Source organism: Lissotriton helveticus, chromosome 5_1 (genome assembly GCF_964261635.1).
Source record: "Lissotriton helveticus chromosome 5_1, aLisHel1.1, whole genome shotgun sequence".
Lineage (NCBI taxonomy): Eukaryota > Metazoa > Chordata > Amphibia > Caudata > Salamandridae > Lissotriton > Lissotriton helveticus.
This window is the reverse complement of record NC_136065.1, coordinates 1,585,096,361-1,585,121,407: the sequence shown is the minus strand read 5'-3', so window position 1 is coordinate 1,585,121,407 and position 25,047 is coordinate 1,585,096,361. Positions and strand designations below refer to the sequence as shown.

Here is a 25,047-nt window from a genome sequence, read left to right as displayed (position 1 = left end):
ATGTTAGGCTGCACCATTGATAAAGCTAGAGAGAGTCTATGGCAGAAAGACAATCCGTCTCTTCATGAAGTGTTGACCATTGCCAAAACGCATGAACATTCTAAAGCATGTATAGAGACTATACGTAAAGATGATCCTGCTAAAAAAAACAATGGTGAGACAATTTTGACTGTCGAAAAGGATAAATCTGTAAAACCTAAGATTTCAATCAGAACAGAGAGCAAAACAGTTCCATCTAGGTCTTTCCTGGGAAAGTGTTTTCGTTGTGGCAAACCTGGTCACATGGCCAATTTTAAAGGGTGCCCTGGTTTGAAAGCCTCTTGTAGCATGTGTGGACGCAAAGGCCATTTCACAAAATGTTGCAGGTCAGGGAAAGATCAGAAGAAGAAGGATAAAGTTAGGGAAATTGATCTGTATGACGAGGATTCTTCTGATTCTGATATGACAAATATATGTCAGGTCAAAACTTCTAGCGGGGATGGTCGAATGGAGGTGGTTTTATTTAACGACGCCCCAGTAAAAATGTTATTTGATTCAGGAGCTAAGGTGACCTTAATCCCGAGATCATTTTTTGAACAACATTTAGAGAACAAGGTAAAACTTTTAAAACCTGATATCAAACCGAGAGGATATGGTGGCGAAATCATTGATTTACTTGGTTATTTTTGGGGTACCATTGATTTTAAAGGGAGAATAGTACCAGGTAAGTTATATGTTTCCATGAAGGGAGATTCCCTCATTAGTTGGTTCCACCAACGAGATTTCAACATAATTCTGGATCCCAACAAGAACCCTTCTGTGTGTTGGAAGGAGTTGCCCTCAGTGTGCCAGGTTGGTGATGAAAACAAGTCTTGGGTGAAAGAATTCCCTGATATTTTTGAAGTTGGGTTGTCTTAAAAATTATTATCATCATATCAAGATTCGTCAAGATGCTCCACCTAAGGTGGCTAAAGTCAGGAATGTTCCTTTATTAGCAAAAGAATCTATGAGAATTGAATTAGACAAATTGGTATCCAATGGTATTATACAAGAAGTTGAAGCCACTGAGTGGCTTTCTCCCATCGTAATGGCCTGCAAAGCCAATGGAGAGGCCAGGCTCTGTGTGGACTTAAGAGAATTAAATAAGGTTGTTGTAGTGGATCACTACCCACTACCTAATATTAGTGAGATTTTTTGTTCTCTAAATGGGGCCAAGCACTTTTCCTCCCTTGATCTAGCCGCGGCCTACCATCAGGTCAAATTACATCCTTTATCTCAAGACCTCACAGCATTTGTAACACCCTTCGGGACTTTCAAATTTCTGAGGATGCCATTTGGTCTTATTTCTGCGGCCTCTGTGTTTCAGAGAGTCATGGAGCGTGTGCTGAAGGGTGTAGAAGGGGTGAGAATTTATCAAGATGATGTGCTGGTGTTTGGGACGGATTTGTTTGAGCACAACCGTAGATTGAGAGCAGTGTTGGAAAAAGTGCGTGATGCTGGACTTACTTTAAGACCAGACAAATGTCGCTTTAACGTAGCTGAAATGGAGTACCTTGGTCATTTGCTATCTCCCAGTGGTAATAAACCCAAAAAGGCTCTTGTTGATAAAATTTCCAATTTAAAAACACCCCAATATAAGGATGAACTTGTGAAATTTTTAGGGATGACCGAATTCTATCAAAAGTTTATTAACAATTTTGCTAACATCACTGAACACTTGAGGAATCTATTAAAGAAGGGGAGTGAGTTTGTCTGGTGCAGTAAGTGTGATAAAGAGTTTCGAAATCTCAAAAGCCTGGTGAATAAAGCCCCTGATCGAATAGTTTTGATCCAAAGGAAAGGTCATACCTGATGACTGATGCTAGCTCAAAGGGTCCTTTGGCAGTACTTTTACAAAGAGGTGAAGAGGAAGACAAAACGATTTGGTTTCTGTCAAGGCCGTTGAGGGATGCTGAATTCAATTATTCAGTCATTGAGAAAGAAGCGCTAGCTATATTTTGGGCCATACGCAAATTACGTAAATTTTTATTGGGCTGTAAATTTCTGTGTTGACAGATCACAAACCCTTGAAAGAAGTTTTGCTAAGAAAAGGCATTGATCTAGTGTCTCACCTGATTAGGAAATGGGTAGTGGCCTTGCAGGAATTTGATTTTTCGGTTGACTATCTTCCAGGAGCCAGATTAACTGATGTTACTAAAGAAGTTGACAATGCTCAGGTTCAGTCTGATGGTGATTGGTTTGATGGCGATGAACTTAGTGAAGTAGTCAATGTCTGTCTTGTTAGTGAAGGGATAATTTCTGAAAATGTGTGGAAAGAGTCAACAATCAAGGATCAAGTTTTACAGAAAGTGATTTCAATGGTGTTGGGTCAGTGGTGTGACAAAAATGACTGCAGTGATGAAAGCAAAGGATTCTGGCATGTTAAGGAGGAGTTAGCGGTAGTAGATGGCATCCTCTTGAGAGGTAGCAAATTGGTTCCTCCCCAAGATCTTAGGAAAAGTCTGTTGGAACATGCTCATTCCAGTCATATGGGCATTGTGAAGACTAAAGAGCGAGTAAGGGAAGCGTATTGGTGGCCTGGATGCACATGTTGAAAGGGTTGTCAGGAACTGTGTAGAATGTGCTTGCAGTGACAAAGTCTTGAAATGTAGGACCCAGCCTATGATAAAGAGGGAGCACTCGCAAGGACCATGGAGTGACATTGCTATTGACATTTTGGGTCCGGTGAGAAGGAATGCTTCTGATCGGTATGGATATGCACTCACGTTGGCCTGAAATTAAGATAGTAAATTCAGTGGAGTCCAAGGTTGTGGTAGACTTTCTTGATGAACTTTTTGAAAGGGAAGGTTTTCCTTCTTCTTTATTGTCAGACAATGGAGTTCAATTCACTTCAAGAATTTTTGAGGATTTTCTGTCCAAGAGAGGAATCAAGCACAAAAGAGCTGCGCTCTACCATCCAGAATGTAATGGTTTGGTTGAGAGGTTTGTGAAAGTACTGAAGGAGTGTTCACAGCAAGCGGTTGGGTCAGGTGTTAATTGGGAACACGCCATAAAAAAAAGTAGGGGAGTATAGATTTACATCTCATTCTTCGACAGGTATCTCACCCTTTAGACTTTATAAAGGTAGGATGCCTAATGTGGAAATCTGTCCTTCATGGGTCTTAGCGAAAAGAAGTGTGATGGATGAGAATGTGGGCAGTGTTGAAGGGTGGAAAGAGAAGGAGAGAGAGGTGATGGACAAGCGTAAGGTATGGTTTGATGGTCGCAATGCTACGAAGAAAACTGTTGTCTCGGTTGGGGGATTGGATAAAAATAAAATCACCCCGTCTAGATGCAGGATGTTCCAAGTTTAGCAAACCTTTCAGAGTGATTAAAGTTTTCTAAAATGCTGATAAGACCAATGATCATAGGGTATGGAATCTCAATAGGGTTTCTAAATGTCTTCCCTTAGAGGTTACAACTCATTCTACGTCTTCTCCAATACATTTGGTGGATGTGTGTGCAAGACCTCATCGAGCAATCAGACGTCCTCAAAGGTTACACGATTATGTATAGCTTTCCCTAGCCATCCATGTTTGGTTACAATCCTACTTAGTTCCATCTTTGACATTTGGTGTGTTTATTTAGTTGTTCATTAGGGGGAAGATAGTGTAATGTCTTACTTTCATGTATAGCATGCTAAAGTTATTCTTTGACTTCATGTAGAATATAGAATCCTCTTGTTGCTATGGTGGGCTGTGCTTCTGGTCATTAGACAGTTGCCTGCCCTAGGAGTTGGATGGGGTCTCTGTCACTAGGAACTTAATAAAGACGTAATCTCCACCAACCATGTCTACTTGGATTTATATCAAGATTGATCTTACAAAAGGACTTAATTCTCACAGCTTTATTAAATACTATATATTCCAAAAGGCAGTTCATTTACAGGGTTGCATAAACCCTATGGTGAATAACGACATGCAGATGCCCTATAGTGCCCCCTTTGCTCCCCCATTTATCTGTTTCTCTCTCGTGTGTGACTTAAAATATGTGTGCATAGCCTACACACAGGTGCACAATACTAGTGATTACCCCAAAGACTGACCAATTGCCGGCACTGATTTGATGGGTCAAAAGACAAAGTTAGCAGCAATAGTTTCCTGCTGCTTGCATTCCTCCACAATCTTTCAGTTTGTGCAGGCACAGCACTGTGTTAACTGCTTGGTGACACGTGTGAGATCCAGGAGTAGACTGGTGAAATGAGCGTCTTCACACTCCAGAGCTTCTGTGATGGTGTGGGAGACCCAGTAAGGCAGTCTAGCCTCCTTTGAATCACAGTCTGCACAATGATCTCAGTGAGCTTGTCTATGTACGGGTCCTCAAGTCAATAAAGGCTGGAGTTTATCTTTGACATTTATATCTTCAACAGTTATGCCACTGGAGGCCAATCAGCAGCTCCTCCCGGGTGGGATCTTGGGTGGCAGTACTTGCTCCTCGGTGTTGATGACTGTAATTATGGCCCTCACAAAGACAACTTGGTGGATACTTATCTTCACTACTCATGATGGGGGCTGCAATAGGAGAACGTTGTACCGTGCAAATCTTTGGTCAGGACTGGCTTTGCTCCCTCTCAGCAGTCAGTTACTTCTGGGTTTCGCATTCCCCGGGAACACACTGGACTTCTCCTCCTGGACAGTCTCTCCCCCTTCAGAGCTAGGCCCCCACATTCCCTCTGTGAGTAGACATTTTTCTCAATGCTTAGGCAGACCCTAAGCATCCCCAGTAAGTTGCAGACTTCAGGTGATTTCCACTTGCCTCTGGGAGACTGACTTTCATACAGATACCAGCCCTGGTCGCACAGCATTACTCCGAGTCCACGGAGAGAATTCCCTTACTTGATCACAAAGGACTTGGAACTGGAAGATAGTGGAGTGGTTTGGATCCCAGTTTTATGTACATTTTCCACATAGTGAATTTGGATCCACTGCGTCAGGCTTCAGAACTGATTTGAGTTGGTTTTTCAAGTATCATATCTAGGCTCCAGATATGTGTTTTGTGCAAAGTGATGGTTCTCACAGCACGTAGCATGTGGGCTTGATCCAAGCTAGAGTATCCAAAACAAGGGCCCAATCACCTAAAACAACAGAAACTGCAGTCCCACACTTGACCTGTGCCATCTATGAAAGGGCAGTCCTCATGAGCATTTTGCCAACAAGGCTCTTATAGAATTTCTAAAGCCGGCCCTGCCTTCTTGCATTGTTAAGGACAGGCCTAGTCTCAGTGATCATGCTATGTGATGCCAGGGTCAAAGTGAAGTAAGGGTACCAATATCACATTCAGTGGTGCACTCAGAGCAAGGATGTATGCCCCTTTACCATGCACAGGGCATTCCCATCTGAAAACCTCTGCTTTTAGCACATGAACCGTTCTTCCAAGTTGGAATGCTCTACACGGTCTCCCCAGTTCTTTCTAAGCAAGCTTCCGTTGTCAGCCCATGTAGAGCACTTCAGGTAGAAGCATGCTGAGGGCGATGAGAAAGGGAAGCCCCTATAGAGTGATACAACTATGGATCATACATAGAACATTGCAGGTAGAAGCTAGCCTAGAGCACTGAAGCTACAGGTCTTGTGTAGATCAACAAAGCTGGAAGCAGGCATACAGTTGTGACGTTAATAACCCTTGTATAGCTCTGAATTCGGCAGCATGCCTTCAGTGATGAGAAAGGGAAGCCCCTTTAGGGAGATGAAAATGTGAAGTTTATGTAGAGCCCCTGGTAAGCTACAAAAGCCTGGAGCATGAGTCCGATTTTAGTGCAAATAATTAATGTAGAAGCCTCAGATCTTTGCTGTGGTGGCCATTAGTGATGAATGTGAAGGAATCTGTAGATGCGTCTGTGGCTAGACATGCCCTCTGGAGGTTCACCTCAAGAAAGTTCAACCATTGGGAACCCGCAAACACTAAACACTCCCACAACATTGCTAGCTCTGGATGTTCTGGAGTTCACAGTTCTTCCTGAAGGGCAAGCGTCATACATGCCACAGACGCCAGGTTCAGCTGTCTCCCTTTGTAGTGGCTTCAAGCACCTATGGGCTCTTGAGTTGGTTGTTGGGTACAGCAGTCATTGTATTCTTCTGTTGTGTCTTGTCACCTCTGTAATGGAAAGCATGTTACAATTTTTGGTAACCTTGGATCTCAGAAATCAACAACTTGGTGATTTTATCAGGAGATACAACTAGTAACTTGCCATCAGAAAGACAATACATGTTTACAGGCGCCTTTCACGGAGGATCTACGCACAAGCTGTGAAAACAGCCTACCCTTCACAGTCAATATTATGTAGTTGTCATCTACCAAACCTTTCTCAGCAAAAATCCATTCCTTCCCAATGGAAATTTGGGATCGAGTCATTATGACTAGACTAGCCTACTCTCTTTGGGGCTACTGTGACTTGCATGGTCTGGGACTAGTAGAGCTCTGAAAGTCCAGTTTTAGAAGATTCCCACTACATGAAGAGAGAGACACTCACTTTCACACCTCCCACCTGAAATATGTCCACTCATGCTCACCTGTAAAGATAGTGCTTGTCTTGTCCACGCAGCTCACCATAGCTGTACAGGTAATCAATATCAGACAGAGAATCCAGCGGAGGATATCCCAGGCAAGGTAGTGGGTCTCTGTGTCACTGTAACAAACAAAAACAGTGATTGAAGTGGAGTGGGGTTTCTGTCAATTGGCTGTATTGTTTTTTAAGACTCGCGACAGACATTTCTAACTGCCTGGAAGACCTTAAGTTGTCCCTTCTTCAAAAAGTATAATAAGGAATATATGTATATATATATATATATATATACACTGAAAAAACCATAGGTTTCAGGCACTTTATAGTTAGAAATTAGCATTTAGAAAACCTTAGAAATTCACTGAAAAACCATAGGTTTCAGGGGCGTTATAGTTAGTTGGACATTTCACTTGTACAAAACCAAAGAAATTCCCCCGTTGTAGTTAGTTCAGCTAACTATAACTCGCACTCCCGCAAAGCACTGCTGATGACGTCACATATTACATCACTCATGACATGGTCAGTGACATCACTGATGACATCTCAAATGACATCACTGAGGACATCACTGATTACATCATCCAGTGACTGTGTGTTTCTGTAAAGTTTCAATATGTTTAATATATATAGGAAAAGGCGTATTGAAGAATAAGCGGGTGTATAAGTGTCTGAATGGATGATTTAGTAGGTGTGTGACTGACTCTATAAGTGAGTGATTATATCTTACTGAATGCATGGGTTAGTGACTAAACGGTGTGAATGTCTGTATCTGTCTGTCTGTTGGTGTGTAAGCGGCTGCATGGGTTTGTGAATAGCTACATGAGTGTCTATATGGGTTATTGATTGGTTGTCTGAGTATCTGTATAGGTGCCTGAGTGTTTGTGTGGGTGGGGTGTGTGTGACTCTGCATAGATGTGCGAGTGGGTGATTCACTGGGTGCATGGTTTCAAGAGTGCAGCTGTGATGGACTTTATGGGTGGGTGAATGTGTGTATGGGTGTGTTAGTGAGTGCATGTATATCTCAGTGGTACATGTGTGAGTACTTACATATGTGAAAGGAAGTATATATGTGTGTCGGAGTATATAAATGGCTATAAGTGAGAGTGTGTGATTCTGAGAGTGGCTGTATGGATGAGTGTGTTCTTGTATCAGTGATTGTATAAGAGCCTAGGAATGTGCTAGTATTTGTATGAGTAATTGAGCTGGTATGTAAATAATTGTATAGGTGAGTAAATGGCAGTGTGATTAATTATTTGCATGACTGACTAGGTGTGTGAGTACCTCTATGGATAAGTGGCGGTATGTGAGTGTCTATATAGGTGTTTGAGTGCATATGATAGTCCCGTACTGACTGACCATAAGTATTAGTGACTGTATGGGTGAGTGAGTGGATGTGTGTGTAAACCTAAGAATCCGTGCATGAGTATGTAGTTATTGGTGTTGGAGTGTCTATGGTTTTGAGAATGTCAGTCTGTACTTTAGAGAGGGTGTATCAAAGGGTATATTAAGGTGTGAGACGATGCATCAAATTAGCACATGGATGATGTCATCAGTGATGTCATTTGAGATGTCATCAGTGATGTCACTGACCATGTCATGAGTGATGTAATATGTGACGTCATCAGCAGTGCATTGCGGGGGCGCGAATTATAGTTAGCTGAACTAACTATAACGGGGGACTTTTTTTGGTTTTGTACGAGTGAAATGTCCAACTAACTATAACGTCCCTGAAACCTATATTTTTTCAGTGAATGTCTAAGGTTTTTTAAATGCTAATTTCTAGCTATAACGTGCCTGAAACCTATAGTTTTTTGAGTGAATTTCAAAGGTTTTTCAAATGCTACTTTATAACTATAACTACAGAGGTAGGACATGTGATGAAAGAAGAAACAACGCACTGAAAGAAAAAAAGAAATGCAGAAAGAAGCAACCGAAGTCCACAAAGACGAAGGAAAGTGCAGGAAGAAGCAAGACATGTGCAGAAAGAACCAACAGATGAGCAGAAAGAGGCCTTGTTGCAAAATCATCCTGTGCCCACAACTTTTTCAGATGGGCACTGGTGTTAACTGACTCTGACTAACCAGTCCTAGAGCCAGTGCTATGCTAAAATACACTTTGAATACAGTGAAAACACCTACATACACTAGGGAAAACTATGCGTTGGGGTACCCCTGTGATTAGCATGACCTCCTCTGTAAGACCCTAGTACATAATAGGGCAGGGGGATGAAAACTACCTCTTAAAACGCGCCACGGGGCACGTTTGCACACTGGGGAAGGGAGGGAGGGTCCTGAGGTGACATGTGTGCAAACACACCCTGTGGCCGTTTTAAGTTGGGGGATAAAGTCCCCTTGAATCCTGAGGGTCCATGGAGGCCAACTTACCCACCAGGTACGTCCAGTAACTGCCACAGCGTTGCATTGCAGAGATGTGTAAAATGGGGCATGGCCTCGGACCACCTCTTTGCAATGCAGCTCTGTGGTGCTTATTGGAAGTACATGGTGGGCTAGTTGGACCCAGGAACTCTCAGGATTAAAGGGGACTTCATTCCCCAACTTAAACCGGGCCGCAGGTCGTATTTGCACACGTCACCTCTGGCCCCGCCCCCTCCCTTTACCACTGTTCAAAGGCGCCCTGTGTCACTTTTTAAGTTGGGGGATTAAGTCCCCTTGAATCCTGAGAGTCCATGGGTCAGTCGTCGACACGCACGGACAGATTAAGACGTCCTCGCTGCTTTACCAGTGATCGCCACGGCGGCACCCCTTCTCACGATCTTCACACTGGCTGGTGCTGAAGATTGCGTACAAAGAAACAAGAAATACTTTCGCCATACATGTCCATGGAGTTTGTCGGTTGACACTCTCTACCCCCACGTTGAAGGACCCGTCGGAAGAAATACTCACCTCTAATAAGGCTGTCCTACCTTCCTCCTTCTTTTAGTCCTGATGAAGACCCGCCACAGATGCACACAAATCAGCGCATTTATCTAGGGTCGAAACGTTGACGTTCTGTTTATGTATCCATCCACACTGAGTCTCAACGAAGCAAAGAAATAATTTATCAGTTTGAGACAATTGTATTTTAAAGTGGACACTCATGATGTAATGTTTCTTCTATATGTATGATTATTTTGGTACTTCGTTTAATTGTTTACAGCACTTTGTCACCAGTAACAACTCATTCACCCAATGCCTACCCAGTCCATATGTTTTGTTTGTTTTGGACAGCTACTTAAGGAATTGTGAATGTATTCGCTACAAGGTTAATACTAAAAGATTTACCTTTATTACTATTGTGGTAAGTGTTTGTTTCCTCATATATCCTAATCGGATGTATTGTTTTATTTTTGTATTCAATACATTCTTCAATTTAATTGTGATCCCCAACAGAACCATTGTTGTTGTTTAGTTTCCTTACCCAGGTTACCCCATTACTTCTAATGGTTATTGAAACAAGGGTGCACCACATTTACAAACCCTGGGCCTTTGCCTTACAAAATTAAATTCTCACTATACATATCAGTTAACTATGTTAAACTACCCCTCACCCCTTAATGTCCCACCGCTCCCACGAAACTTTAAACCTACAAGTCTCTACCTCCTCCTGGACTGATCTTCAGCACTTGAGACCTTTACCCTCCCATACCGTTTAACTGCAACTATTAACATCTAATATGGATCCAAACCTGAGGCCTGCTTCGCACATGCTGACTTCCTCCCATATTACCCCACTAGCCCATCTGCCTCCTAAAAAAGCTGACACCAGAAATGGCCCGAAAGCCATCCAAGTCATTGGTGTCATGAACACTACCTGTTCATCTGCGTCTTTGCATATTCCTGGCAGGGCTGTGGTTGCTTCGCACAGTAAACTCCACGTCAGAGGCCTCCTTTTCGGCCCAATAATCCCCGCTTCTGTAGCCCACCCCTCTAACATCCTGGTATCAAGCTCCCCTGCCGATGGGATGAAGCCCCAGAAAAGCTATCCCAGGAACCAGATACCTGCTAGTTTACCTGCAATTATAACCCTGGACTGACCCTTCTCCACCAACGTAAGAAAGAACTATACCACATCGTCCATCCGTGCCCAAGCATCCATCCTCCTCCTCGCCCCACTATCGAAAAACTCCCATGCCTGGTGGAGAAGGCCAGTGACTCTAGTACCAGCTGTAGCATCCTCTTTTGCATAATGACCATAACTCCCAAGATATCCTGGTCCTGATTCAGTCTGCCTCTGAGGCCATCCCATGGAACCTCTCCCACTGTGAAATAGACAAAGCATCCACGGTATCATTTTGCGCACCCGACACATGTCACGCTCTAAACAGAATATCCCATTTGAGACACCGCAACACAAAAACCTGCAGCAACTGCAGCATTTGAAAGTCCTGTGCTGACTGCCAGTTAATTACCTGCAGCACTGCCAAGTTGTCAGCGCAGAATAGAACCTTCTTATGCTCAAACTGTTGTCCCCACAAGGAAACTGCCAATACTAATGGAATAACTCTAAGAATGCTATGCTCAACCCATGTTTTTCCAAGTGGTAGGCCTTCCTCTGTGTACGATTTTCCCTGCCAATACACCGTGGGCTAAAAACGGTGATGGATCAAACCCAGATCTTTTGACTGGGTGTGAGTGTTTGATTGGTTCTGATGCTCCGTCCATCACCACCCCGTTTTGTACCGCTTTGGTCGCCATAAGTGTGGCAGGATATGCTCAGACGTGAGTCCCTTGCTCACTTTGCCACTGGATTCAAGCAAGCCGGGCTGAAGACGGCTGGAATGCCAGAAACCGGTCCTCGGAAGCTTGTTTCCGGTCCAGGGAAGGCATGGCTTGGCAGTTCGGGCTGGACTGTTCCCATGAGGCACAGGGTCAGACTGATTTGCATATAGCCATGTCTGAACTGGGGTGGCAGAGTGGGCTAAAGAACGGTGATGGATCAAACCCAGATCTTTTGACTGGGTGTGAGTGTTTGATTGGTTCTGATGCTCCGTCCATCACCACCCCCTTTTGTACCGCTTTGGTCGCCATACGTGTGGCAGGATATGCTCAGACGTGAGTCCCTTGCTCACTTTGCCACTGGATTCAAGCAAGCCGGGCTGAAGACGGCTGGAATGCCAGAAACCGGTCCTCGGAAGCTTGTTTCCGGTCCAGGGAAGGCATGGCTTGGCAGTTCGGGCTGGACTGTTCCCATGAGGCACAGGGTCAGACTGATTTGCATATAGCCATGTCTGAACTGGGGTGGCAGAGTGGGCTAAAGAACGGTGATGGATCAAACCCAGATCTTTTGACTGGGTGTGAGTGTTTGATTGGTTCTGATGCTCCGTCCATCACCACCCCGTTTTGTACCGCTTTGGTCACCATAAGTGTGGCAGGATATGCTCAGACGTGAGTCCCTTGCTCACTTTGCCACTGGATTCAAGCAAGCCGGGCTGAAGACGGCTGGAATGCCAGAAACCGGTCCTCGGAAGCTTGTTTCCGGTCCAGGGAAGGCATGGCTTGGCAGTTCGGGCTGGACTGTTCCCATGAGGCACAGGGTCAGACTGATTTGCATATAGCCATGTCTGAACTGGGGTGGCAGAGTGGGCTAAAGAACAGTGATGGATCAAACCCAGATCTTTTGACTGGTTGTGAGTGTTTGATTGGTTCTGGTGCTCCGTCCATCACCACCCCCTTTTGTACCGCTTTGGTCGCCATACGTGTGGCAGGATATGCTCAGACGTGAGTCCCTTGCTCACTATGCCACTGGATTCAAGCAAGCCGGGCTGAAGACGGCTGGAATGCCAGAAACCGGTCCTCGGAAGCTTGTTTCCGGTCCAGGGAAGGCATGGCTTGGCAGTTCGGGCTGGACTGTTCCCATGAGGCACAGGGTCAGACTGATTTGCATATAGCCATGTCTGAACTGGGGTGGCAGAGTGGGCTAAAGAATGGTGATGGATCAAACCCAGATCTTTTGACTGGGTGTGAGTGTTTGATTGGTTCTGATGCTCCGTCCATCACCACCCCCTTTTGTACCGCTTTGGTCGCCATAAGTGTGGCAGGATATGCTCAGACGTGAGTCCCTTGCTCACTTTGCCACTGGATTCAAGCAAGCCGGGCTGAAGACGGCTGGAATGCCAGAAACCGGTTCTCGGAAGCTTATTTCCGGTCCAGGGAAGGCATGGCTTGGCAGTTCGGGCTGGACTGTTCCAATGAGGCACAGGGTCAGACTGATTTGCATATAGCCATGTCTGAACTGGGGTGGCAGAGTGGGCTAAAGAACGGTGATGGATCAAACCCAGATCATTTGACTGGGTGTGAGTGTTTGATTGGTTCTGATGCTCCGTCCATCACCACCCCCCTTTAATACACCATGAAACCCATCCCTCCTGCAGCGTCTGAATAAATCTGTGTGTCTCACTGAACCTCACACATGGTCACCAATGGCACACTGTTGAATGATTCCAAAAAGCAGTGCCACATTTGAAAATCCTCTCTAATGCCTGCCACCACTCTGATGTGGTGGTGTGACGAAGGTGGGCCAGACAAGGATTTCCCCAACCGCCTGCAAAATGTCCTTCCTGGTCTCACCATCCTGCATGCAAAATTCAAGTGCCCAAACAGCACTTGCACCTCTTTAGCCGTAACCTTGTTCTTTGCCAACATGGCATCCAGCAGCAGTATCATTGTCACTTTTCTCCAGTGGTAGGTGAGCCTTTGTTACCTCTGAGTCAATTTCAATGTCCAAGAATGACAACACTGTGCTGGGTCTGACTGCTTTCTTCAGTGCCAAGAGTAACCCCATGTCCCCCATGAACCCTAAAAACTTGCCGGAATTCCTCTTAACCTGGCTTTCCCACAAAAAAGAAATCATCCAGATAGTGTGTCATGTGAGTGTGCGACGTGCACCATGAAAACACCCATTAGAGAAAAGTACTGAAACATTCAAAGAACGTGCATTACCTGGAACATGCCACAGGGAGCACTTAATCTACATACCAGTATCCCTCGAACTGAATCCCTAACAGCTGAAAGCCATTTGGATGCACTGGGAGTAGGCAGAAGTTGGCTAAAAGGGTACCCTATTCCAATTCATGCACTATGGACAGTACCACATCTATGGAAGAGTACTTGACTGAAGCCTGGTCCTCAGGATGAAATCATTTACAGCAGTACCCTTTCGCCACGACAGATGTTGGTTAAACCTGAACTGACCCTTGTCTTTTTTCAACAGTTTGCCACTTACCACTTGTTTGAAGACACTGCCAGATTTGAGATTACTCCCCCATCTGCGTGCCCTTGGGCCCTGGTACCCCAGCGAAAAACTCCTTGTGAACCCATCCCTAAATAACCTTGTGTCCTTTGGTTTATCGTAGAGTGCCAGGCAAAACATCAGCCGCTCTAACTTAATGGGCGCACAAGCTTTTTTCCCAGGATGTTGTGCTCCTCTGCCAGTCCTAAAACCGGTAACTGGCCCATACTGCTGCCCGCTGTGGGGCCCTGTTGTTGCTGACCCTTCCTTGAGAATTTACCTGACTGACCTCCCACCCCATAGCAATTAAGCAGGGGGTGTTTGCTGGCACATTTGGAACATTCCTACCATAAAATGCAGAATTCCCTGGTGCATACGCCCCTTTTTAACATCCCAAAAAATGCCTATCTGTCCCCTGTTCCTTTACCGGCTGCTCACACCCCTCCCTATGTGGGGCGTCCCTCATCACAATGGGCAATCCACTCAAATATTGTTTGCCGAATATTGATGGGCCCATGGTATGGTGCCACAGATCCGAGTCTATGTCCACCCCCACTGTACCTTGGGGTCCAGTACCATATGTGCTCTAACCTCATCATCGTACTGGGCCCAAGCGAAACCCCCAAAATTAATCTGTGCCTTTCGTATCATGTCAATGTATTCAAATAGTGCCACACACCTCTCCGGATATTTTTTGCAGTACACGCTGGCATAAATTAAGAAGGCCGCCGTCCAATTCTCTATTGTCAAGGGGACCTTAGGGTGCTTGACAAGCTCATATTCTACCTCCTTAGAGCCGTCTTTAGCCCTCAACTCCCTGTGTAGCAACTTCAACGCGACATACACCCTATTCCAAATCTTTTCTTTAGTCGTTAACACGAGGTGTGCTCCTAGGGGCTTGGAAACCTTCTTAATCTTTAGCTCCTTGCTCTCCTTACTCTGTTTTGTACCGGGTTTGTACTCCCTCCCAAATTCCTCCCCCCATTCTTTTCTGCTAACCTGTCTGGTGACTGTGGCTTCTCTACCTTCCTACCCCCGGAACCTGCAACTGCCTCAGCAACCCTCGGCTTCTTGCCCCTGGGCCCAGACATCCTGTTTTCCTCCTCACCTGAGCTCAGCTCCTCTGTGCCTATCCTGATACCTGCCACATTACAACCTTTTCACAAGCGTATTATGACATCCTGCAACTCCATCGGATCCACCCCAACTGACACCATTGAATCTTCATAGGGTCTCCTGTGCGATCCTTACCTGACGCAAAGGTCGTGCCCATTCCGGAGCCTGTTCCACTGCCAGTCGTCCCCTCTGTTCCGGCCTTCCATGGCCATCGTACTGCTGCAAACCAGCGCTTCCACTCTTTAAAACAGTATCAACTATGTGATGAATGCTCACCCCACTCCCGCCAGGTACGTGTTGTACCCAAGGCCGCCCTGCCATACTGATTTCAATGCAAAAAGTAAAAGAAAGGCCCGGTGGGTTGGTACCCACGTTACTTCTACTTGTACTCAGACCAACGTCTGACAACCATTCGCTGTCGTCCCCTGTCCTCTTAGCCTACTCGGTCCCCATCTCGCTCTGTGCCCCTGACTGGCTACGCCGTCACACTACTTGCTCCCCTCTGCCCGTGATACGGTCTGCCCTAGTGTATACCATCAAAGGTCTCCTTCCCACCGCCCCTGTCGAGCTGCTCCTGTCCAAAACACACTGGTCCTCCTCCATGTCAACTGTTTGCCCCACCTCTTACCCATCGCTCCACTCCAAGTTTGCGACCCAAATTACTGTAGCCGGGCCATCAGAGTCCTTACTTGTAGCCTGCTGTAACCCCTTCCCCTTCACACCCCTCCATACCTAGTGTCCCCGACAAAGCCCTATCCCCAATCACATCCGCGCACTAACATTTCCCGTCCTGCAAGGGGCACTCCTATTCTCAGGAGACTGGTGTAATGTGTCCTTCTTTTTCCCCACTTCCTGCCCTTGTCCATGCTGCTTCCAATGGCCCCTGCCCTCTTTACTGACCGCATCCTCCATTGCTGCCATAAACGAGCGCTTCTCCTTGCCACTCTTGGCTTACCAGCTAGTGCCTGCTAATTCCAAATATTCCTTGCAGATCCATGTCGGTGCCTTCGGCCATTTCGCTACTGCTGCTAGTTGTATCGTGGCGGCACAACACAACAAGATCTTCAGAGCGCAACACCTCATAATACTTATCATCACAAAATACATACATATACCCACCTTTCAAAGCACACAAAGGAACACACTCCAATGCCAAGCTTTCACTCTTCCACCACACCTAACACAGATACAGCAATACAGCACCTCTCTTCTAACCGCCTTTCATCCATTGGACAATTTAGAACATTACGACATGACCCACATGCTGCACCACCTCCCCTGACTCCTACACCTTCCGCCTTTAACACACGCAAAAAATATAAGCAACATGCCACACCTCACAACTTTGCTTCCCCAAGTCTACTTGTTGTCCACAACAATGTTACACCACAAATGCAACACAGCACTCCAACTCATTCTCAAACACCATCTCCAACACATACACATGCAGACCCATCAAAATGTCTTCTTAGCATGCTGGATGAGGAACACGATAAAGAACAGCTACACGATTGCTATCCTAATACAGCTAATACCAGCACTAAAAACACACCCACACAATACTGATCACTCTTCTACAAAACAAAGTCCCACTATCACCAAAGGCCACTCACTTAACTGTCTACTAATAAATGCTCGATCCCTCTCTAAAAACAAGCATCACATCTACGACCTTCTCACCGATGCTAAACCAGACATACTATTCATAACCGAATCATGGTTGGGGGAGGATATGGCTCCAGTCCTGCATGAAGCCATTCCTCTATGCTATCAATCACCCAAAATCGTATAGCCAAAAAAGGAGGTGGTCTAGCTGTTGTATTCAGGCAAACAATACATACCACTAAAGTTGACAACATCTCCATAAAGAATTGTGAGGCTCTTCTAACAAGATGCAATCCTACACCGTCTTCTACCTGTAACTTCCTGCTCCTTTACAGACCTCCACCTAGCATGGCAACATTCCCAGACGCACTTCTAGACACAGTTTCAAACTTGATAACAATACACTCCAACCTGTGCATTCTGGGTGACCTTAACATTTGGTTTGATAAAACCAATATGACCCTTCCAAAAACAATCACTGGCCTAGACGCATTGAACCTGCATCAGATTGTCCCCAATCCGACACACATTGCTGGACATATCCTAGATGTCATTTTTGCTAATACTGAACTAGTTACCTTTCAAACTATGACTCCAGTCACATGGTCAGACCACCACTTGCTTGCTTTCCAACATAAAACAACACTAAGCGACTCACCTAAAACTACCTTACATCCATCAACCTATCGGCCGTGGAACAAACTCAATTTGGAACCATTGGAAACACAACTAACGTCCAGTATAAATCTGGAAACCATAAATTCTGTTCAGGATCTATATGAGTGGCTACAGGAAGCTTTTGACATCCTGATACCACTCAAAACCACACAACAGAACAAAAAGAAAAAAGCGCCTTGGAGAAACATAGAAATAAAAGACATAAAACAACAAATTAGAAAGCTGCAACGTACCTGGCTCAAAACAAATGCCAAACAAGACAAACTTCACCTACAAAAAATTAACAGATTATATAAGTCTGCTATCAAAAAAGATAAGAAAAAGTACTATTCAGACAGAATTCAAAACGCTAAATGTGCAAATGAAGAATTCTATAAAATACTCAATGAATTTCGAAAACCAAATTGCCTAGAAGGAACTCATCCTGTTACTCAAGATTTCACAGACAAACTGGCAAATCATTACACGGACAAAGCAGACATGTTGGATTCGTACTTACAACAGAAACAAAGCACCAGCACTAACCCTTGTACAAAACAACTATCCAAGAATGCTCTAATCAAGCCTCTCCGTTCCTTCCAACACATCTCACACGATAAATTTATGGACCTGGTCAAAGCAAGCAGGCCTGCGGGCAGCCCTTCTGACCCCATGTCCGCCTCAACATTTCAAGACAATTCTTTTAACAACCTCAGCTGCCATTCCAGTAATAAGAATCATCAACGATTCCTTAACTACTGGAATATTTCCAGAAGAACTCAAAAAGTCATACATACACCCTTTAATGAAGAAAACAAACTTGGACCCGCTGAACCCCGCCAACTACAGACCCATTACAAATGGACCTTTCCTGGGCAAACTGATAGAAAGAGCAGCGTTCGCCCAGATGTCACAATTCATTGAAGAGAATGACATACTTTCAGATTTCCAAACAGGATTCCGTCCGGGAAGATGCACTGAATCTGCCCTCCTTGCCATCTGGATGACCTAAAGAATACAGTTGACCCCAACGGGGTTGCTACGCTACTCCTCTTGGACCTCTCAGCTGCCTTTGACACGGTTTATCATGGCACTCTGAAACAAAGACTTTATGAAGCCGGCATAGAGGGAACTGCTCTAGACTGGATCACGTCCTACCTTCGAAACAGAACTAATGTCATCCACACGCCACCTTTCTCGTCCAAACTGTACGCCACAAAAGCAGGGGTCCCTCAAGGTTCTATCATCTCGCCCATGCTTTTCAACATTTACATGAAGTCTTTACCAGTACTGATCAATAAATTTCACCTCACGTGCTACAACTATGCAGATGACACGCAAATACTCCTTCAACTGGAATGCCCCAAAGACATTGGAAAATCACCAATTTTCAGCTGTCTCAGAGCCGTGGATCAGTTGATGACTTGGAGCCATCTCAAATTGAATGCTTCAAAAACTGAAATACTCACGTGTGGCGACTGGAAAAATTACAACCCGCTTGCCGCATGGCTTGATGAACTGGGATCACTGCCTAAAGTATCGAAGGAAGTAAGAAATCTCGGAATGTCCATGGACTCCAAGCTGTCGATGAATGTCCAAGTGAATAAACTAGCAAGATCAAGCTTTGCTACTATAAAAACGCTGTGACGAATTTTCCCTCATTTGGGATTTCCACACAAGGTCCAAGCTACCATCTCCCTTGTTCTATCCAAACTCGATTACTCCAATAGTCTCTACCACGGATCACCTTTAACGACCATGAAAAGACTACAACGGATTCAGAACTCGGCTGCCAGACTACTCTTGCATATCAAACCACGAGACCACATCTCCCCTGCCTTGAAAGCCCTGCATTGGTTACCGGTTGCCAGAAGATCCACGTTCAAGCTGCTTTGTATTACCCACAAAGCAATACATGGAATGGGACCACTCTTCATCAGGAATAAAATCACCAAGCAAATTCAACAAAGGAACCTACGCTCTAAAGGAGCTTCTCGTCTCAAAATCCCACCATACAAGAAAAAAACAATGGGTGGCACATCCTTCTCTGTTCAAGCAGCCAAACTATGGAACTCTTTACCCCCCAACATAAGATCCACCGACAACCAGCCTTATCTTCAGAAAACTACTCAAGATCTGTCTCTTCCCCACATAAGCACCATACGGAAATAGAAATTTACAGCATATCCCCCTGTATATAAGCATTTGTTTTCACTATAGATATGTACCTATCTTTGTGTATTACGTTATAAAACATGTAAAACAATTATGTTGTTAAGAGAGAAAATAATAATAATAATAATAATAATATTCATCAATAAATAAAAATCATTTTTGGTGTACATGTACATACTTCCATTGTAGATCTATGTACCTTCCATGTACTTGGATCTGTGTGTCTGTTAATTTTCTCCTGAAAAAGCATATCCAATGCACTACCCTATTTCTCATCCTGTGCCTCTATCAATATATTTAATCTAAATATACTTACTTCTTTTATGTATCTATATACTTTCAATGTACTTATGGATCTATATATTTATCACTTTCTTCTAATTTAGCATTTCCAATGCACTAGCCTATTTCTTAGCCTATACTTCGCTCAATATATCTTCTAGCCCAACCTTTCTGACTCATCTCAAACTTCTTTCTACTATTCCTTCTAATGCACTACCCTATCTCTCATCCTATAGATCTATCAATATATCCTCTACATCCACTCTCTCATTTATCCCAAACCCCATACCACTACTATGATCGTCAAAATAACCTTTTCTATACTCTCTCCTGCTCTACCCCTCCTTGCATCATCTGACACCTCTTTTTACTACACCGATCCCCTAAAACAAACATTTCTAAACTCTCCCCTCTGACTCATTCCCTTCAAAACTCCTTTTTACTCATCCAAAAAGCTCTTCCTACTGCTAAGAATTAAAAAAAATAAAAAATTCTTCAACCTTTTATTCCTCCACTATCCTTTTTCAATCAAAATTAACAGACTAACATGTTTCACTTCTCAAATTCCATATTCCATATTCAACTATACTAATATACTGGCCAAATAACTGAATAACATATCTACTACTCAAATTACTTCATATTTATACTATACTAATTTTCAACACTAATCCTTTATGGGTTCCGGAGTGACGTGCTACTCGCCAGAAAAGCGCTTCAACACCCATCAGGGGTAACAAGTGCTATATGGATGCAAATCTTTCTTCCCATTTTATCCATCCGCTATCCTTCTCACTCCAAGTAACAGACTAATATCCACCACTGAAATTACCTCATATTTCACCATATTAATTCACCACTAATCCTTTATAGGCTGCCTGAATAGCATGCGTCAACAAGCGAGTGATAAATAAATACAAACCTTTGTCCTACTCTATCCTTCTGCTATCATTCCAAATCCAAATAACTGACTAACCTATCCACCACTTAAAATGTACTTGCATGTTTCACTATACTAATTCAACACTAATCCTCTGTGGGTCCCGGAGTAGCGTGCTACCCGCCGAAAAAGCGCTTCGACGCCTCGTCAGGGGTAGTAAGCGCTATATAAATGCAATTACAATACAATACAAGCTTCCGGAAGCAACGCCGCCTCCTTTGTTAAATGGGAGCAGGCTGCTCCGTCCTATTGTGTATGAGCAGGAGACAGATTGAAATAGGACTAAACAGAATAGGACTAAACGGAAGGTGTCACGTCGATCCGTTCACAGAGCACACAGGAGACGGTAGGGTGATCTCTGGTATTCTTTATTGGCATGTATATACTGTTGTGGCGTTATCTTGGCGCGCTCCTGATCCCCTCACCTCCCACGCCCAAGTCCTGCTCCAGAGTGCCCTGACCTCCGCCCCTTGACCGGATGTGGTGTCCGGTGTCCTGCTCCCCTTGACCCTGGGCTCCAGGGTCCTAGTGCCATCCTGTGGGCACGACATCTCCCCCCTTGTTGCAAACAAAATGTCTTGCCACTTGTTCTCGTGATTCATGAGAGAGAGAGAGAGAGAGAGAGAGAGAGAGAGAATGAGAATATATATATATATATATATATATATATATATATATATATATATATATATATGTGTAGTGATAGTCCCCTCACATCTCTTCGATCAGTCTCTTGGTCTTTTTACATTCTCGCCTTGGTCGCTGTTCTCCGAAGGCGGGTGATAGATCTTCCTGCCACATCTCTCTGGTCGGTTCGTTCTTTGGCGTGTCTCCTTCTTCTTCCGTTTTCACCTCTTTAAAGTGGGAGCTGTTTCTTGTGACCTGGTGTTGGCCAACAGCAGCCGTGATCATGGGCCCGTTCACTTTCACCACCTTTAGCGGATCCTTTGCGAACGCGCTGTCTGACTTCCTCACCTGCCGCTGTTCCCCTTGACCGGATGTGGTGTCCGGTGTCCTGCTCCCCTTGACCCTGGGCTCCAGGGTCCTAGTGCCATCCTGTGGGCACGACAGAAGTTACCAGGGGCGATTGGCAAGGCGCGCATTCGGGCATGGGCCGAAGGGCCGGTGCCTCAGTGCCCTCTGTGGGCCGTTTATTTCCTCCCCTGTCCCAGTCCACAGATAGTGGACTAGGTAAGGGGAAAAAAAAAACGGCCCACAGAGTGCACAGAGACAGACAGAGAAAATGAAAGCAGCCTTGCTGTGCTGCCGGACAGCGATTGTCAGCTGTGGCCTCTCCTTCACCCCTGCCCTGCCAAGCAATCAAGTTGAGGCTGGGCTGGGGAGGGATGATTGTGTGCCAGAATCGGCCTCCCAGGGGGCCAGGTGTTTCTCAGGCCTTTGAGCCATTTTCACCTCTGCCCCCCTGGGGCCCATGCAGCCCAGAAACGGTGTTAGTCTTAACACCTCGCCCACAGCCTTTCACATTCAGGGCATAGTGGGCGAGGAAGAATGGGTCTTGCTGTGGGGGCCAGGTGATGTTTGGAATTTTTTTATTTATTTATTTATTTATACAATTTTATATACCGCGGACTTTACCCGAAGGTGTCAGAGCGCTTCACACTAGGAACAGCAATAATACATGAGGAGAAAAATGACAAGTGGACAAATTACAAAAGCAAACGTTAAGTTACATGAATCAAAAGTGACAATAGTGAGCAACCAAAATACATGAGGTAGCAATCGGTACATTACAGGAGGAAAAAGTGATATGTGTGCAGGTTACAAAAGCGTACAAAGTACAAGTAGAGGTATAATACTGCAATAAATAGCAGACACTCCAGCACAACAACAAACGTTACGTAGGCATTGGTGGCACTTGTGCAAGTATCTAAAGCAATCAAAAGAGAGAGGTAGCATACAGTGTGATACCAGAGAAAAGTGACGTGTGCAAGTTACAAAAGGGTACCATACACAGGTACAAGGGTAATACTACAGTAAATGGTAAACACTCAAACTGCCGGAACACACTGGGAAGGCACTTCCCATGCTCCAGCTTCACCTCAGCCTCCCCCCTGGCTACCTGGCTACCTTGTATGACCCAGAAAGCTGTTTGTTGTGCTCCCCTGCCAGGACATTTTCCCGAGGCCTGGAGAGCTGATTAATTTACTAATTGCAGGGGCCTTACCTCTGTTCATGTGCTCCTGAGCTGAAGGTCTGGGGAGGGCTAAGTAGGTTAGTAATAGCATGGGGCTTTGCTGCTTTTCAGGTGCTCCTGTGCTGGAGGGCTGGAATAATTTTGTGACAGAAAGGGGCCTTGCTATTTTTTTTAGTTGCTCAGCATGTAGGCCATTGTCACCTTGGCCCTGTGTCCTGTGCAAGAACAGTATCCTCCCACTTTCATTCCTTGTCTGTGCAAATGGTGTTTCATGAACGGGCACGCCCCTTGAATGTGGGCCACGCCCCTTAAATATGGGCCACGCCTCTTGAATGCGGGCCACTTTTTTCGTCAGTGCCCGGCCGAATTGTGATCCCAATCCGACCCTGGAAGTTACCATAGTGGGAGCTCATTGCAGGTTCCTGATTCCCACATCATCCTTCTAATGATCAAGATCTAGGAACTAAGGTGGCTCCAGATGGAATGGAAAATGGTAGACAGGCGAATTTGTCACGCGGATAAGCACATACACTTTCGAACGGGTCGGTCGGTCACTAGTTTTATGTCAACATCTTTGCCAAACAGTTCACAGTCTCACCACATGGAGGCACCATTCACCCATTAGTGGCAATAGGAGGCGATTTTAAGGACTAACAGTGCTATTGTCACCATTAAACTGTGTATCTTTGAGATATAAAATAGTCTCTCATACTTTGCAGTGCCAGCACCCCATATTGGGCGTAATGATACATCAAACAGCAAGAGGTGAGAGGGCATTACATGTTTCGCCAGAGAGGCGCTAAATCCTATTCAATCTACATTTTAAAGAATTGGCAACAGGTGCAAAGCGGTTGCCCAGACAACGTGTAGACATTCTAGAACACCATTTCTCAGTATTTCACCATGCAGAACAATGTACGAATATGTTACCTTAAAGCTTTTGTCATTCTGGATAAGCCCTTCCAAAACTTAGTTTTTAGCAAAGCTTTGTTGACAACAATTTTCCCTCATTAAATTATTAAGCCAGGTATATGTTCAATTACACATTAGAATTAGCATGGATCCAATTGAAAATGAGGGGAAACGCCTTTCATAGGTAATGTTTCAAAAAACGTTTTGATCTTACAACCATTTGATCACGATGTCGATCAAGGCACACTGCACCGAGAAGACAGAGACATAACATGGGCAGAGGAAAGAAGGAACTTGACCCCTAAAACTTTATGGAAGTAGGGGAAGCCCATTTTCACACTAAAAAGGTGATTGGTGTGCAAGTAAACACATTTCGAGTCTTGATATAGTTATTTTCTGAGAAACACGTCTTGGCTGATGAGATATGGAGAACATTGGATTAAGGCTGATATGTGAAGAAAAGTGTATTACACGATTATGACATGAAAGAATGGGCACTTATGTGATCATGGATAATCAGATCAATATATAAAAAGTTGTACTTTATTACATTTGAGATTTATGGATTTTGTACCTTTTTTCATAAGGAGTTTTTTTTTAAATAGAATTAATCAACACATTAAGTTCCATCATTGCACACATTTGTTTCAATGTCACTCCAAATAACGTTTCTCTCTCCAGCCAGTCTAACATTAAACCCAGCCTGTGGTAGTCCCACATCTTGCCCCAAATCTTAGCCTTTTTCAGGGGACACACACTGGCCGCGTATATGGGTTCTTCCTGCATGGCACACCAATCAAGTCCCGCACCCCACTTAGTTAATGTAGGAGGCTCAGATACCTTCCGTTTATGGGCAATGTCTCGTGTAGCAACTACCGGGGCCATGCCCGCCAAGTAGCGTTCACTTTGAGTCCCTTAGGGCGCCTGGCATACCCCGCAGAGCTCATCTGGGCGAAGTCTCTATTGACCATCCTAAAACCCAGGCCAAGCCCGCCCCAACCCCAATTCGATTCCAATATCTGGCAATTTTAAGACATTGCTAGACAAAGTAAAAGAAGCCTTCATCAGGGCAAGTGGGGGAGTTCGCCGGCGGGGAGTGAGGTAGGTCATGTGAAGGTAGTTCAGTTGGATCAGTCTGGGGCGTGAGGATATGGCAATGTCTGAAGGAGGCATCCGGGCTAGTTGCCAGTCGAGATCATCTAGGGGACCTACGCAGTCTTCCCATTTCTATTTTAGGATTATGAACTTATCCGGGGTGTTAGCAACCAAAACGCAGTATTATCTGTGATATGCCCCCCTCCCTAATCGGCCCATTAACAGTAGTCTGGCCTCAAGCTGGTTCTGTTCGGGCAAGTCTACAAAGTCAGCCTTATAAGTGGACAAAGCATGCCAGCTGTAGGTATTTATGAAACTTTGTCCGCTTCAAGTTAAACTGTGTTGGCAAGTCTTGGAACGATCATA

The 25,047-nt window shown here is 44.8% G+C and overlaps 1 protein-coding gene across 1 annotated transcript in view; it reads right to left on the bottom strand.

Moving 5' to 3' along the window:
• Positions 1 to 3,850: 3,850 nt before the first annotated feature.
• The window catches only part of LOC144755623 (polymeric immunoglobulin receptor-like), a 238,352-nt gene continuing 217,155 nt past the window's right edge, over positions 3,851 to 25,047 (bottom strand). Inside the window, exons 6-7 of the mRNA XM_078644745.1 lie at positions 6,525 to 6,640; positions 3,851 to 6,108 (exon numbers count right to left, since the gene is read on the bottom strand). Coding sequence (XP_078500871.1) covers positions 6,077 to 6,108; positions 6,525 to 6,640 — 148 coding nt within the window. The 3' untranslated portion in view covers positions 3,851 to 6,076. The remainder of the gene's footprint in view (positions 6,109 to 6,524; positions 6,641 to 25,047) is intronic.